The following is a 12,679-nucleotide window of genomic DNA, read 5'->3' on the forward strand; positions in this document are numbered from 1 at the left end:
TGATCAGATCAGGACAACTTTGGGTGAATCCAGTAACACCCACACCATTCACCTGTTATTGCTAAAATACTCTCTACTGTAAAATGGCCAACTTAATTTCACCAAATAGACCATCTTGTCTTATTCTGACAGATTTATTTCTGTCTGCATATGTATAACATTATCTACAACTTTCATCTTTCTTAAATATATATGGATTTGTCATATTCAAAACATTTTAGGTTTAACCTTAATAACTTTTTAAATCTTGTAAAACTGTATTGCCAGACCAGAGCAAATTGAAAATTATGAAAATGTTTTCTAATTTCTATAGTTTTTTGTTCAAAAAACATCTTTATTGAACTATCACCTATGACATAGGAAATCATACATTTATATAAATGAAAACAAACAATATTTATATATTTTTCAGTTGCAAACATTATACATCACATATAATTTTCTATAGAGTCATTGTCAATTGATCATTAGATAGCTCATTCAATTCCTACATTCCCTTAAACCTCATTCTTCTTCCAAAACATTATTCTGCATGCAGTGTTACACAATGCCAATTTTTCTATGCAATTTGTTCCTTCCCTTCTTTAAAGGTCCCACTTTCAATTCATTTAGCTCTGTAAATGTATTCACTATTTCTAATATGGTTGGTTTAGACTTTGGTTTCCATTTTCTTGTAATAGCTTTTTTTTTTGCACTCACCAGAATTAAACTTAGCAAAACCTATGTCTAAGCAATTCAGATCCTATATCACAGCTCAAAAAATAATTTCCTTAGTTACACCAATATTTTGACAGATTACTCAGCACAGAATTTTAAAGTCTGCCAACACATTACACTACCAAAAAATATTTTCCCAGTTATCTCTTTCTTCCTTATTATACCTCCAACATTTGCAGTCAACCAGAGGAAAATCCTTTCTAGTCTGCTTTGGGTATAAAAATGCCTATGCAAACACTTCAAAGCAAAAAAAAAAATCTCCACTGTTTGTGAATTGCTTATCCAGTTTCTCTTCCCAATCCTGTCTAACTTCCACTGCATGATTGCTATAGTTATCATGCAATATTTTTCATGTCCTTCTAATTATCCCTTTTTAACAACAGCTTCTGTTCTAGTCTTTCACTTAGCCCTGCTCCTTTCTCTTTGCCTGTACTCTGATATCAATCCTTGAATGGGAGAGCAGTCTCTAGCCTGCAGTTCAGATGTATTCTTAACCTCTTCACATTCTATTATCTTCTCAATCTCTAATTGTTTGCTCCCAATGCCTTGGTGCCTTTGCCCATTTTCTCCAGTAAATTCCATCTTCCTCTTGCCTATTCTCCGTTTTTCTAATTGCAGTCATCCCTATCAGCAGAATTTCCTTTCTCCATTCCCATGTTGGCTTAGTTCTTGCAATACTTTCTACTACTTCATGAATATAATATTCCGCATGGCTATTGCTATTCTCCTTAAGAATCGACATCCAAAATCCCAGTCTCTCCTTATTTCTTGTACATCACCCCTGTTTTATCACCATCCCTTTCCAGTTTGATCTATAGCTTGCTGCCTGTGCCATGTATAGGAGCCTTAACTGTGTAGCTCTGAAGTACCCCTTCAAATCAAGTAACCCCAAACCACCTTCTTCTATTGGTAGGATCAATTTATCCCACTTGACTCTTATCATCTTCCTCTCCCAGATAAAATCCTTCAACTCTTTCCTTTGGTTGATAAAAATATGCTTGACCTATGTATAAAAAACTAGAGGGCTTAAACATTTTCATTGCTTGTATTTTGCTATCCACATCCATAAAACAGAAATTCCAGTTTCTCACTTTTTGTATTTTATTTTTAGTTTCTTTCCACATATCTTTAGCTGCCATACCAGAATCATGTTTAACCCATACTCCTATATACTTTGTTTTATCATCTGTCATTAAATTGACACCTTTTTATGTCTCCTTTTCTTTAATAATGCATCTGTACAAAGTCTCTGTATTAACTTATTGAAAACAATACTGAAAGTGCAGCAAAAAAAAGAATTGGCACCTTACGTTGCTCAGAGTTTCATCTTATTAAGTATCAGCTCCTAAACATCTGCATGGATTGAAATTTCCAAACTTGCTATGGTACTGAATTTCTTCACTGGTTAGTCTTTTTAAAACAATACTTTATTTTCAGAATGAAATGAGAGATTTCTTGTTTATTTTCAAATTATTTACAAAATCTCTTATGGTCTGTTTAGTTGCATCAATAGTTATATTTGATAGCAACTGCAAAGACTATCAGAGAAAAACTTAAGAAATATGATTTATACATTGTTACCTGATTTCCTGTATTCCATAAAATCAAGCTTCTATTGATGGCAAGATCTTGACCAGCAGGAAATCTGGAGTCAAAACGTCCAACCTCAACATATTTAAACATTCCTTCTTGTGTCATTTGCCAGTTCAAAATATCATACAAGGCTGGTGGGTCCCCATTCTCATCAAAAGATATTTCCTCTCCAATATTGTTTCTAAAGTGGACAGTTCTTATATAGTGGAGAAGCTATGAATTCAAACAGATGAAGTCATCTTTTTTTTCATTGCATATGCTATTTCTAAATATTTTCTCTGCTGGACTGAGGGATTTTAAGGTATTTATACATGGTGACAGTCTTGATATTTTCTACCTTTTGAAGTAAATATATGGGCAACAACATTTCTAAATATTAAAGAACAAATAGTGTTGCATTATGACACCTTCTTTCTGCAATGGAAAACTGCCTATATTTAAAACTAACTTACTCCTATCTGTATGTATGATCCAAGATGGAGGAGAATTTACAGTTGACTAGAATGGAGGGCATTAGCTTTGTTCATGGGCTGAGACTTAATATTTAAGTCATATGACTGGTATCCATGTTTAATATGAAAAAAAAAAACTGAGAATGAAAGTTGAAGTGAAAAACAAATGGTTATATTCATATGTGAGTAACCCAGATGTAAGCATTTATCTCCATCAGCAGCAAAATTATTTCACTGCATAATATTGCTTTCAGAATGCAACTCTTTCATATGCATTTAGATGTGATAATTAGCATCTGTGAAAATATTGCTACAAATACAGCTCAGGATCGTATATAACATTTATTTATTTATTGGCATTTGTTTACCGGAATAGTCCACTAGGCCGTTAAGAAACCATTTTCAGTAGAGGCCTGGGGAGAAAAGCTCCATAAAACATAAAACATATGACAGAAATTACAATATGAAAATCCACACAAAAAGTATACAAAACAGGAAAACATTAACAATTAGTTAAAGCAGAGACTGAAAATGCTTAGTAGGTATAATTAAATGCAAACTTACAGTTACAAAATAGATAAAAAATTGTAAAAGATTCTGTTGTAAGTGTAGTTAAGTTATCTACAGACAATGTATTGATAGTGTAAATTGAAACATGGATAAATACAAAAAGGAAATGGCTGCCAGGTTATAAAAGGGGGATGTTTCGTGCAAGTACAGATCCAGTTAGCAGAGAGGTATTCTAGCAAAGAAGTTTTGAATGAAGACTAAAACTGTATACTTCTAATTACTAATGGAAGGGCATTCCAGGCTCTGGCTATTACACAAGAGTAAATGAGCTGACCTGCAGGTAGGTTAGACTTCTGAACATGCAATAAGTGTTGATTTCCAGATCTGAACTACCTTTTGGGAAGGTAGTGTGTGAATAATGAACTAATAGCAGGACACTCTAAAGGTCTGCGCTATAAATAATTTTATGTGTTGTAGTTAATTGCAGGTAGGTGAGATAGTGTGGAGTTCAAGCCAGTTCAGGGAGTGCAGAGATGTGCAGTGGTGAGTAGAATGTCTAGCATTTGTTGCAAACTTGGCAATTTTGTTATAACAAATTTCAAACTTTGTTTTTAGAGTGGAGAGCAGGTTGGTAAGTAAAGAGGCACCTTAGATAAGAGAGGGAAGTAGATAGTTGGTAGCAAGTATTTGTTTAATGGAAGGACTACGAAAGTGTTTGTGCCTGTTAGGAATTCCAAGCTTTTGGTGTGTTTTATTGATGTTATGCTGTATGTGCAGGTTGAATTACAGGCTTTCTTCTATTATTATTCCTAGCAATTTAGCATGACTAACAGCTTCAGTTCTAGAGTTGGAATGAGAAAGTATAATGAAGTGAGTTTGTTTACGGGAGTATTTTTCTTGGGGGTAGATAAAATAAGTTTGGTTTTGTCAGAATTAAGAGACAGATGATTATTTCATAACCAGGTCTCAATGGATGTTAAAGCCAATTGAGTGATTTGGTGTTGACCTGACATAGAATCAGAGGAATATATAATGGCAGAGTTGCCTGCATTTTGTATGAAAGACCTCTGAATGAAAGAAGACTGAAGATTATTAATAAAGATGCTGAATAGGAGTGGTCCCAATATAGACCCTTGGGGAACAATGTTAGAGGTGTGAAGATGTGGCGATAGAGAGTTTTGCCATTTAACTCCCTGTTGTCTGTCTGATAGGTAACTGGAAAACCAGCTAAGAGAGGGAGGTGAGAGACAAGTATTTGAGAGTTGATTTAAAAGAAGTGAGTGAGAGACTGTATCAAAATCTTTTGATAAGTCGAGAAATGGGGTGGAGACAATTTTTCCAGAATCTCAGGCTTTGTCAACCATGTCCAAGAAGGATACCAAGGTAGTTGTAGTATTATTACTCAGTCTGAATCCATGTTGAGTAGTCAATAGGATTTGGTTATTCAGGAGGAATTTAAGAAGTTGCATGTGTACACATTTTTCAAGGAGCTTAGAGATAGGTGGCAGGATGGCTATAGGACCAAAGTTGGAAATAACAGTCAAGTTGCCACCTTTGTGAAGGGGTAGAATAAAAGCTTTTTTCCAAACTTTTAGGACAAATGATTCTCAGATAGATCTGTTAATTAGTATACTAATAGAGTAGGCAATGGCTTCTTCAGCAAGTTTTATATATTCCATGGGTAGATTAGCTGCTGCATTAGAGCTAGGTTTTAGTTTGAGGAGTAGCCTTTTTATTGTAGACGTTGGAATGGGATTAAGTAAGAATGTCGGTGAAGGGTTGGCTGGTTCATTTGAATTAAGTGAAGTTGTAGAAGAAGGGGACTGGGAGGGAGGGAATAGTTTGGCTATTCCAGTATAATTTGTGTTAAAGTGAAATTTTGTAAAGTCAGCAGTGATGTTTGCTATAGAATTTGTGAAGTGCGAGTTAAAGAGACTGGCTATTTGCTGTTGTGTTTTGTCTGGATGTGGGCATGGGTTGTTTTTTGTTCCTGGGTTTAGGAGTGACATTATAGATGACCAGATTTTTGTTGGTTCTGGTTGGTTTGAAGTTTGAGGTAATAGTGTTTTTTGTCATTTGCTACTTTTTTTAACCTGGTTGTGGAGCTGTTTGAATCTCAACAGGTCTGAAGGGTTTTTATTTTTTTGCCACTGTTTCCATGTGGGCCTATATCACGTTGTCGAACTTTTAAAAGTTCGAAAGTCATATGGTCGACACTATATGATCGGACTTTTAAAAGTTTGAATGTTTCAACGGAGATCTCTGTACAGTGTGGCATGGGAAGATTTCCCTTTCTGCACTGTAGTGTGATCTCGGAGTTGGTATATTTAAAGAGCGTTTAAAGAGTGGAGGGTGGGGGACACAGCCCCCCACATGGGGTGCTTGCCCCCCAGTTAAACCGTTCAGGTAGGTTTTTTCTTTGGTTTATTTTTTTATTACATTTTCAAACTTTTAAAAGCTCGATCATATGGTGTCGACCATATGACGTTCAAAACTTTTAAAAGTTCGATTATGTAATATAGAAGAAGCTTTCCATGTATTATCCCTAGTTAGCATTAGTTCTTTAGTAGGTTTAGTTAGCCATGATGCATGGCTGGTTTTCACCCTTTTTACTCAAGGGGGAGTGACACTATTTAATATTTCTAAAAATGTAGTAGTGAAATAATCCAGTGCGTAATCTAGAGGAAGAATTTTTAAGCTGCTCCAGTTCATATTTTTTAGTATATTGGTGAATGCTTATGGGTTAAAATTGGTCAGATTCCTTACTTTTTTGTAAAGGTGTTGCTTATAAAAGGAGTGAACTGTTCTAAAAACAAAGGCTGGGAGATGATGACTGAAGGCATTTGAGAGAGTACCAGATGAGGAGATTTTAGCTGGATCAGTAACCAGTATCCAGTCTAAGACACAGCCATCGTTAGTGGCCCTCTTAAATGTAGATGGAGTGGTGATACATTGAGTGAAATTAAATAGGTTAATATTTGAGGATGGGAATTTAGAACAAAAATTTAACCAGTTGATAGTGACATCACCCAGAATGATGGTTTCATTTTTGATCGTACTAGAGACCCAAGACGGTATATCTTCCAGTATTGGCATGTTATTGCCAGGGGCGATGTAGTGAACTATGATAGATAACTTTTTTGCCTTATTTATTTTTGGGAAAGAAAAGGAATTTCAGCATCAGAGAGCTGGGGACTGGTATCTCTCTAGGTATTTGGGAAAAAGAGTGCTATACCACCTCCTTTTTTGTGGAGTCTGTCAGTCCTTATTGTATTGAAGCCTGGAAGGAAGAATTCTGAGTCTTACATTAGTTTTTAGCAAGGTCTCGGTAGCAGCAATGATATCTAGCTTATTGAGAGCTATCCAGCATGAAGGTCAGTAGTTTTGTTATGAATACTATGAAAGTTTAGTTACAATATGTAGGGATTTACAAGAATTATTGGTGTTAGATAGTGTAGGTGGGTTAGCAGAAGTGGGACCTGGGCTAGGGTGTATGTCTCCACATAGGGGTAAAATAGAAAGTTTGGAAGAATAGAGTAAGTGTGGTTGGTTTCACTTTGACCTACCAAAGCAGAATAGAATGAAGAGGCTAAAGTTTTTTAATGGAATATAATGAGAAGTGATTTTTTATCGGAAGAATTTTTGATTTGGGGAAGAGTAGCAGTTATTTGATAAAGACTGGGAGATATTTCAGCATAGCTCTCAGATGGGTTTGATAGGAAGATTGTGACAGCTGTGGGTTTAGAGACAAAGAAAAATAGAGTTGAGTGAAGTGAGATGTGTTAATAGAACTGGAAACAGGGTGATATGAGAAAGGAGAAGTAAATGTGTGCTAGAGGGAGACATCTGGAAAAAATATATATGAATTAGTGCAGGTGAGAAAACTGGTTAGTAGTTTAAGAGAGTAAGGAGTTGGGGCACAACTGGATATTGCAATGCAGTTGGAAAAGTCCTAGATAGGGGTAATTCAGGAGGATGATTAATAAGGTATTAATGGTTGGATACCTAAGACTGTATAAGCAGAGTGAGTGAGGAATGGGGGGTAGAGTAGTGAGAGTAGTTCAAAATAGAAAGAAATAGAAATCTTTCAGATTGCAGGAACTTTTACAGTATATAAATGAGAGTGAAGGATTAAGTATAGAATTACATATGATCATAAACGTATTGTCTAGACCGAGACTTCTGATGCAACACCCATTAGAATGACAGTACACTACATCTGGAGATAAGTGATGTGAATGTGCATCTTATAATTTATGGAAAAAAATGTCATTACTTAGGCTATCTACTGGCTACTTCAGAAAACTAAAAGCAGGTTGTAGTTATTTAATATGCTTTCTAAAACTGAGAATTCAGAAAATGTTTTATGTTAGCTTTGTGTCACAAAAGGATGGATCCCTGATTGGGACCCAGGAGACTTGACTTTGACCAGTATACCAGATAACTAGAGGAGATGGCTCAGGTATGGGGGGGGTTAATCAGATTAATGCAGGCTTACCCATCCTAGTGAGAAGGGGCGGGGTTCCTACCTGGTTACAACCCAAAGGTGGAGGTCAGAATATGGAAAAGCACTAGCAAATTGTTCAAATCAGGATTGCTGTGTGTGTGTGTGTGTGTGTGTGTGTGTGTGTGTGTGTGTGTGTGTGTGTGTGTGTGTGTGTGTGTGTGTGTGTGTGTGTGTTAGCATGCACACATGGACAACACTGACATCTTTACAGGCTGCTGTGTGCTGGGACAGAGTTAGCTGTAAACCAAAACTGGCAAAAGTTGAATGACCCCTGAGATGATGTTCCAACCTGGCTTGTCTCACATCTCACAAGAAATGTGGCTGCGGTCAGCCAGACAGGGTAAATGAATGCATCATGAAGGCATGAGGAAAAGCTGGACTAAAGGTTGGGCTGGAGTTCAATTTGACATAAAGATGTGAAATGGAAAAATAAATAAAATAAAAAATGCTTAACAATTATAGTACACTGCTTTACATAGATTCCAGCCTGAAGAGAAAAAAGGAGACATTGGAGACATTGTTTAGACAAGACTGAGGAAAGCCTGGTGCTCTTTTTTCCCATAGTTACTTTTCTAGCCCTTTCTCTTCAGTACTTTAATATGAAAGATGATAATAAGATGACATCGTAAAGAATTTACTGATGTAACAACACTGAAATGGCTGCCTATCAGGAAACTCTTCAGACTCTCAAATTACCATGAGATTGCTACAGTGCACAATACAAATATAGTAGCAGAAAACAAAATGTTAAGTGACCAAAAATCTCTTTTAGATAATAATTCTTAAGTCTTAAAAATCAGATTGCAAGGAAAATCTCAATTTTTGGCATTCTGAAAGGGGCAGGCATCTGACCCCACTCAGTCTGTGATATTTTTTATTGAAATTACTCCTGACTATAATCAGTAGATTCCAGATCATCTAAGAGAGTGCAAAAAGCATTAGCTTCCAAACCTACTAAAACATATCGGTGAGATCAAACTCTTTAAAACACTACTGGATCTGTCTAGGGATTTGGGCACCCAGGTTGATAGCAACCTGACTTTTGACTACCATGTTGCTCACCTCATAAGTAAGGGTATCTCATTCAGGGAAAAGGAGGTCATAACATTCCTGTATTCCTCCCTTATAAGGCCCATTATTGAGTACAATGTCCCATTTGGCATGTACCTCGCAAAGCACATGCAGCAGCTGGAGAGACCACAGAGGTTCCTCACCAGGAGAATCCAAAGCCTCAAAAATCTACCATATGCAGATAGGCTAAAAGCCCTATCTCTCTACTCAGTTTCCTACAGACTGCTCAGAGGTGACCTCTGTCTGATATACAAGGGGATCTTAGACCCCGCCTTGATGGGACTACTGCATATCTGCAAGTCAAACTCCACTTGAGTAACCTGAACGCATGGCCTCAACCTGGTCTGTGACATCAATAGGACTTGTTGGCAGGACAGATGTGTGTCACAGGACACCCCTATCTGTGGAATAGACTCCCTCTCCACATCAAGCAGAGTACCTCTTTATCCCTTTTTAAGCACAACCTGGATAACTGGATGGGAAACAGAAAATACATCCCTGGGAATCCATCCATGTCTCTGCTGGACAGGGGTATCGGGTGATGACTTAACATGAGCTAAACTCTTGGCTAGGCTTATAAGGGCCTCAGGGCCAATAGCCTAGTAACTTCCTATGATCCTATGAAAATGTATGTGCTGTACAATGATGGCCAATGAAGTACGATTCTCTTGAGAAATAGGTAACGTAATTAAATTATATAAAACTTGTAAAAGTGCAGCAGATATATAAAAACCTGCATGAATTTCCAATGCTTCAATTAAATGCCCTTACAAGATAGCCACGCTGTGAATGCATTTACACTGTGGCAAAATGATGGTTTCAAGCTGTCCAATCTTTCAAGTCTGATATACAAAGTATCCACATTGAAGATGCAGTAGCTGCTGTAAACTGTAGCAAACTGTAGTTATAACTTAACCAATCAAACAGTTCAAATAGGAGCTTCTAGCTTTAGTGGCAGTTAAAATCCTTTTATTGTAGAAAAAATTATTAAAATCTTCATGTCGAGTTAAAATCTTGATATAGAATAAAACAGTCCCTCTGTATGCCAAACGATAAGCGCTTTCGGTATCTTCTTCAGATCGTAAAGATTGGGACTGGAAGTTCCTTTTTATAGTTCTTACTTCCTTACTTACTGTTGGAAGAATCATTCAATCATCACGCTGTCAATCAGCTGTTTGAATGCACCAATCATCTTCCTTCTCAATTGAGGGTGTTCTATTTCCTATGCTTTTTGCTTTTGAGGGGTATAATCAATCATGAATTATTAAGCCAGACACACCTCCATATTAACAAATGGTTGGTCTTCTAGCTTTTAGTATAGGTTTCAGTGGAATGATGTTATTCAAGCCAGGCTCAATATCAGCACGGAGGTTCACAATCCACTTACTCTCCTTGCATTCAGTAATATTTTCAATGTCACCTTTTCTTACTCCACTATATACATTCTCTATCACCTTATAAGTGAAATAATGACCGACATTTCTTTCAGCATGAGTTGCTAAAGTGTCATGTGGATCTTTATTGTCAATGTCTCTTTCATGTCTCAGAATGCGATTTTTAAACATCTGATTAGTTTTTCCTACATAGAATGCGGGACATAATTTGCAGGTAGCCATGTATACCACATTGGGGGTTACACAAGTGGCTTTAACATTAAAAGTGTATTTTTTCTTTGCCCTTGGATGTTCAAATTCATTATTACAATCAGTCAATGGGCATGCTGTACAATGGCCACACTTGAACGTCCCTTTATGTCCAATAATTTTATGTTTACTGAACCCATCCTTTGTGCAAAGTAACCTCTTCAAATTTTTCTTATTCTTGTAGCCAAAGCATGGTGTTTCACCTACACTGTCTTTTAGCTTGGCATCCTGTGTGAGAATTGGCCAAAACTGCCTTATTATAGATTTAATTTGTGTGTTATCTGTGCTGTAGGTTAGCATCACTCTGGTGGTTCTGTCTTATGTTTCTTTGAAATAACTTCTTGGACAGTCACATCCTTTTCATTATAACCTCTATTTCTTAGGTTTGTTGTAAAAATAAGATTTCATTTTCTCTTGTCTCATCTTTGCTACATCTTTTATGTATTCTTTGTATTTCATTTCACATAATGTTTTTAGTGACATGTTTAGGATGCATACTGCTTTTCAATAAGTAATGATTTCTCCATGTATTTTTTCAGTGTAATTCAGTTTCCAAAATATTTTCATTAAGAATAACATTCACATCCAAAAATGCAATTTGATTGTGAGAGTGTTCTGCTGTAAAGCTTAAGAAGGAGGTAGTCCTATTTAAATGTTGATGGAATAATTTGAATTGTGATATGCTTCCTTCCCATAGAATAAAGAGATCATCCACAAATCGACAATAACATTTGATGCATTCATACCATGGATTATTTGAGTTCAATACATGCTCCATCTCCCACTCTACAAGCACAAGATTTGAGTAGCTGTTTGCACAGGGGGTGCCCATGCCCCCCCCCATTTTTGCCAATAGATTGATGTACCATACACAAAATAGTTATTCTCCAGTATTAAGTCTAATAATGCACAAATTCTACTGATTTCATTGACAGTTTTTTTTGTGGCTTTTGTGGTATCCATAACCACTATAGTACCTCCTTTGTCTGCTGGTTTAATTACAACATTCTCATTTTGTTGCAAATTGGATACCGATTGGTATAAGAAGAAAATGACCACTATGTTACAAGATGAGAAGACATATTACAGAGTTACACCAACCCAGCCGAATTGAATCATACAAAAAGTGTTTTCACTACTTCAGGATATGTTGACTGAAGGCCAAGTAGATCTGGACCTTTATAATTTTTTGAACATCACAAAACCCACTGTTGCAAATATAAATGGACTTCCCAAGACTCACAAGGACCTTTATAACCCTCCACTACATCCTATAGTAGCAGGACAAGGGTGGGTGACAGAAACAATGTCACTATTTGTGGAGAAAGAACTAAGAACTATCTTAAAATCTTTTGACACAGTTCTGCAGGATACTGATGACTTCTTAAGAAAGATAAATCAAACCATTAATAACATCATGGAATATGATCACCTACTTGTGACCACCCTGGATGTGAATAGTTTATTTACCTCCATTCCCAACGAAGCAGGCGTAGAAGCTGTAAGAAAGATCTTAAGCCTACTTCCTTCTTAAGCTTTACAGCAGAACACTCTCACAATCAAATTGCATTTTTGGATGCGAATGTCATTCTTAATGAAAATATGTTGGAAACTGAATTACACCGAAAAAATACATGGAGAAATCATTACTTATTGAAAACCATTATGCATCCTAAACATGTCACTAAAAACATTATGCGAAATGAAATACAAAGAATACATAAAAGATGTAGCAAAGATGAGACAAGAGAAAAGGAAATCTTATTTTTATAACAAAACCTAAGAAATAGAGGTTATAATGAAAAGGATGTGACTGTCCAAGAAGTTATTTCAAAGAAACAGAAGACAGAACCACCAGAGTGATGCTAACCTACAGCACAGATAACACACAAATTAAATCTATAATAAGGCAGTTTTGGCCAATCCTCACCCAGGATGCCAAGCTAAAAGATATTGTAGGTGAAACACCATGCTTTGGCTACAAGAATAAGAAAAATTTGAAGAGGTTACTTTGCACAAAGGATGGGTTCAGTAAACATAAAATTATTGGACATAATGGAACGTTCAAGTGTGGCCATTGTACAGCATGCCCATTGACTGATTGTAATAATGAATTTGAACATCCAAGGACAAAGAAAAAATACACTTTTAATGTTAAAGCCACTTGTGTAACCCCCAATGTGGTA

At 36.3% G+C, this 12,679-nt stretch overlaps 1 protein-coding gene across 1 annotated transcript in view; it reads right to left on the reverse strand.

Annotated features, from left to right (window-relative positions):
* The window catches only part of LOC122792437 (extracellular calcium-sensing receptor-like), a 169,938-nt gene that overhangs the window by 9,459 nt on the left and 147,800 nt on the right, over positions 1-12,679 (reverse strand). The window contains exon 5 of the mRNA XM_044060224.1: positions 2,299-2,523. Coding sequence (XP_043916159.1) covers positions 2,299-2,523 — 225 coding nt within the window. The remainder of the gene's footprint in view (positions 1-2,298; positions 2,524-12,679) is intronic.

This window comes from Protopterus annectens, chromosome 1.part2 (genome assembly GCF_019279795.1).
Source record: "Protopterus annectens isolate FY-2018-M chromosome 1.part2, PAN1.0, whole genome shotgun sequence".
NCBI classification, from domain to species: Eukaryota; Metazoa; Chordata; order Ceratodontiformes; family Protopteridae; genus Protopterus; species Protopterus annectens.